Genomic DNA, 5,130 nt, shown 5'->3' on the forward strand with positions numbered 1-5,130 from the left:
CAAAGTTTCAAAAGTTGTTTTAGGTGCAGAGCTATAATCTCATTAGAGACTTCTGGTTTATGCAGGTTTCATTTCCAAGTAAGTTAATGAGCCCTATGTATAGCAAACTTGCATGGATGATACATCTTAGGATGCACACCAATGGACTTGCTTCAGATGCTGAATGCAACATACATTTTCCAGATAATGAACCAGATAAAAGTTATGGGTGCAGGTCTATCACCAAGAAACTATTAGGACTCTATAAACCAAACTTGCTCAAATGATGCATCAAGGGATGAAAACTCTCAAAGTTGCTTCAGATGCTGGATTTTAATTATGTTTTTATGATGAAGAACTAGTTTTTATATTATTATATAGGTCTATTTCAAAGTATCATATCAAATTTGCATAAATTTTGCATTTTTGGATGTTCACTTTTTGTTGGTTACTTGTGTGACTTTGCCTTACTTAAAGACAACATTCATTGAGGTGAGCTCTGTAATCTCTGATTACGTTTGTTTTATTGTGAAAGGATATTTAGAAGGGAATTTTTCAAATCTACACATATGCATTTTAAATATCTTTGAATTTAATCCACACATTATTTTCTACTCAGAGAATATTTATCACTACTATCTGCTCGGAATATCAAATTTAGGTATCAATGTATGTTTTTAGAATAAAATTTAGTTAATTTACACATTCACTTAAGACTTTACCAAGAAATGAAATATATAGTTTTAAAAATCAAGAAAAAATTACACTTTTCTGCCTGTGAATCACTTATTTTGACCAATATCATCGAGCCAACTTTTTTCTTTTATAATTTTTAACTACACGGAAGTTCAAACTGATCAGCACTAATTTAAGTCATTAAGAGTTTGATAAAAAAAAATATTTTATATTCACATTTTTAATACACCAGATGTGATACTCTTTTAGTTCAAAAAGTCACAAAATAATTTATGCGCATTAATTTGCATGATTTATTCAATGAAACATCTTATTCAATCTATTTTACATAAAATAAAATTATATTTATTTCTATGCTTCCATTTATAGAATCATCAAAATTTGTTTATTAAGTTAGGTCATCTTTGTTTCGCTGCCCAACCGTCCAACTGAAATATAGGCCCGAATCAAATTTTTTTTAATTCCAGGAGGCAACACATTTTTTTATTCCTCTTATCCTGTCAACAAATATCTCGAAATTTTCTGGAAAAAACATTTTTCACCTACCTACTGACCTAAAAATTTTACACTGGTGAGAGCAAGGAAACATTATAAAGATGGTATAATGCATTTTGGTGCCTTGGAGGCCATGATGACCTATTTCTTATCTTAGATCTTTACAGTATAAAATAAAAAGTAGGTCACTGTGACCTACTTTTGAAATTTTATGGTTGAATTTAAATATTTCATGTACTAATTGTCTTCGAAGCATCAAACTTATTTTATTGGATAGTTGTGTCTACTATATAATAAACAAATGTATGCACCAAAAATCAATTATATTTCATACATGTATGTGTAGAGATCCTCCTTAAACGAGACTACTGATTTTCTTGTGTCAGCAACTTGTTTGTCAATAACTTACCTCGTTTTAGAAATAATTGATACATAGATCATGCTCTTGTGTATCGAATCAACTGAGACATAAACTCCGTATGCAGGTGATGAAGGTAGTAAGGGAAGTTGACGATTGAAAAGTTAGTCATCATGTTTATCATAGAGCTTGGTTGTTAGATTATCATTAACGTCTTTTTCTAGTAAAATATCCAAATATGAGACAGATGTACCAGACTCCGTGGTATCTTCAATTTTAAGCTCATATGGATATAGAATGGGTATAGATTGTTTATTGACAATACGACGTCGAAATATCTAAAACTAGTTTTATTAATATTAATATGTAAATTAATACTGCTATGTAATTGAAATAAAGATTGAAATTTAGTCCTGTAAAAAAAAAATACCGAACAAAAAATCAAATAATTTAATTCTTGCAGAAACATGGATATATTATGAAAAATGTCTTCTGACAATAAAATGTCAGTTAATTTATGAAATGTCTAATCTGTTGTGTTTAATATCTCGGGGTCCAAATCGTCCAAGTAGTTATACAAGAAATCGTCAGCAAAACGGAGAATCTGCCGCATGGCTAACAGTGTCAGAATATTCACATTGGTGTCAAGATCTTGTTCACTCTCGTAGTTCTTGACGGGAATCACGTGAGATCTCGGTAAACCAATCATCATCGCCACCCTATCCACGTGCTCCTGAATAGCGGGAACGAAATACGTCAATCCAACGTCACGCTGCAGGGGCTCACAAACTTTGTCAATCTTTGTGAGTAATACAACCTGAGGGATGCCTTTAAAGTAGAATAATTATTCCAAACAATAACAGGCGGTAAACACCTCAATACATGTATTTATATCTGTAACTATATACACCAGCGATTTTGTCTAATCATGCTTATGTACCTATATAAAGTATATAAAAAATTATGTATCCTAAGCACTTGTCATATGTTTCTAGCAAAAATGACTTTTACCTAGGTCTAACGTCTGTTATTTTCATAAACTTTAATAAGTTATGAAAATATTCAAAAATGCATATATATCTAAACAGATACTAGATAGTATGGTCCATTTTTAAGGTGAATATTTTTGTGAAGCATTTGGGGCTATGTGACAATGTATTTAACTTGGTTCTGTACTCAGTTTGAAATCAGTGTTGCATGTTACATGTGTAATGTTTGTAGATCACACTTTCCCATCGGGTCCACCTACTTATCATGATCTTCGAATTTTCAAATAGCTTTATGTACAACTGTAATATTCTCTCACTAAGTTTATTCGTTGTTAGACACTGACAAAACTTCAACAATTTTTTTTCCAAAACTCGGGTTTTGACATACCTCTTTGATTCATGTGTGTTTGAAATTTTCTAATTTTTTCAAGCATTTTATCTGACATGACATCGACTGTGGACGCGTCAACCACAAAGGCCACACAGTGCATCTGATCCTTCAGTTTTGGGGCCTTGATGAACCCTGGGGTGTCTGGGGTCAGCGGAACCGACGGGTTAAACTACATCATAAAGTTTTGATGCTTGAATTTTTGATATCAGAAATATATGTATAAATTAATGATCAAAAGACAGAATATACGGCACTGTAATATTCCACCGTTATTTGTCTTTTTCATTTTTTAATAAAGACCCTTACAACGTATTTTTCTGGCACGTGACCATCCAACAGATAGCACATTTCCTTCGTTTCGATCCCCTGTCCTTCTTCCAAGCCACGTGAGTCGCATAACCGGAAGTTGAGAGGTTTATCAGAAGGGCCATTTCTCACTTGATAAGCCCGAAACTGAAAAAAATATCTCACATTAATTGAAAATAGAAATATATAAACAATCCAAATATGTGAAGAGCTATATAGGGTATAACATTGAAATTCCAAACGTGGGATCAGGTGCCCGGGAGGAGTAAACATCCCCCTTTTAACTGGTCACACCTGCGTTGAGCAGCTTGTATCGATCAGTTTGAAACACGCTTATTTTTTAACAAACAGAAATAATATTTTAAAAATAAATGTTGACGTTTTATAAAGATTTTTATGCCCCTATAATGTCCATGGGTTGCTATATATTGTTTTACGTCCGTAATGTCTGTACCAACAACTTTTATCTTTTGACCATGACCTTGTAGTTTGACTTGCATTATAGAAACTTCAACCTTCGTTATAAGATGCCATACGGGGACATCAGTACTAGTGTTTTACAAGCACATCTTGTTTTTTCCAGTTTCTGCTTTTATTGAGTTATGAAAAAGTTGCTTTAAAATCTAAATCTAAAACTGTCTATAAACTGCAAATAAATCTCTTTTCAGATTCAGCCTATATATAAATGATAATAATGTAGTGAAAAAAGTTCAATTCATATTGCCATGTTTTTTGGGTTTATTTCATCACTTTTGCAAATCAAAGGAATCAGACTTATTATTGTTTTACAAACAGCGTGGCAGTTTGCTTGATGGGGCGTGCTAAAATTTTGTGTGCTGGTTATCAATAATCGATTGGAAAAAATAAATAATTTGCATATGAAAGATTACAACAATAGCCTGATAATACTGACCAATCACATTGAATGGTTGTTTCCAAGTACGGCATTTGTAGTCAGCAGCAACACGTGGTCAGTCAAAGCCCATTTTCTGTCCAAAAAAGCAACTTTATATTTGTTGTGATTTGACCTTGTTTTTGACTTAAGAAAATTTAAAGAATGGAATTTAAGGCAACCTGTTTCTGTTTATATATATGCCATACGTTGGACTATCAATATCATCATTACAGGAAGTAAAACTTGTTTTTTCCGTTCACGTGTTATTTTATTTATTGAAAAAATTGCTTTAAAATCTAGGGGTAATCTAAAACTGTGTTTCATATGCAAAGTACTTATTGATTCCATATATATAAACATAATAATGTAGTGAAAAAAGTTCAATTCATATTGCCGTGCTTTGGATTTTTTAAAATCACTTTTGTAAAACAATCAAATACTTGTGTGGTGAGACTGTGGTCAGCCGTTCCACTACACGCCTGGCTGGTCACGTAACCGCGGAAGATGGAGTTCACTGTATTAAAGAAACTGGACTTTCCCGCCCCTATCTGACCAATCAGGAGGGCTTTTGTCTGACGTAACTTCAGCTGCTCTAGTGGTCTATAGTTCTCTATTTCTTCCTTCAGTTCTTGCATTACCTGCACAGAAAAATTAAAGTCGAGCATAATAGATAACTCTTTTGCTTAACTACATCAAGTTCTAAAGTTGATTTAAAAACGAGGTTGTTTAAAAAGAATATTTTTTGTGTTTTCATTTACGTCCCCTGAAAATCTATTTAAACTTTGATAATGTTCTTTATATACTATGGTCAACGTTAAATATTCACTTAAAAATAATTTGGTTAAATACTCATATAACCCCGATAAGGACAGACTCAAGTCGACAAAATATGGGTAGCAACTACTTCTTTACCAAGCGCTCGGCACTTTGGAATAAAAGTTACAGGCCTTTAAGAAAGGACATTAAAAACCGCGTGTCACAGTAGGCGTTGACACAATCAAGTTCCCTCTGCTCAATCGCC

The 5,130-nt window shown here is 32.8% G+C and overlaps 1 protein-coding gene across 1 annotated transcript; it reads right to left on the minus strand.

Moving 5' to 3' along the window:
• Positions 1-1,953: 1,953 nt before the first annotated feature.
• Positions 1,954-4,808, minus strand: LOC134271923 (interferon-induced protein 44-like). The gene is made up of 4 exons (XM_062754153.1): positions 4,550-4,808; positions 3,215-3,361; positions 2,906-3,077; positions 1,954-2,356 (listed from the first exon to the last, which is right to left on the minus strand). The coding sequence occupies exons 1-4, from the start codon at positions 4,772-4,774 to the stop codon at positions 2,055-2,057; spliced, it is 846 nt and encodes a 281-aa protein (XP_062610137.1). The 5' UTR covers positions 4,775-4,808; the 3' UTR covers positions 1,954-2,054.
• Between the last annotated feature and the right edge of the window lie 322 nt (positions 4,809-5,130).

Source organism: Saccostrea cucullata, unplaced genomic scaffold (genome assembly GCF_032062105.1).
Source record: "Saccostrea cucullata isolate Sc308-1 unplaced genomic scaffold, CSIRO_AGI_Scuc_v1 ctg8687, whole genome shotgun sequence".
NCBI lineage: Eukaryota > Metazoa > Mollusca > Bivalvia > Ostreida > Ostreidae > Saccostrea > Saccostrea cuccullata.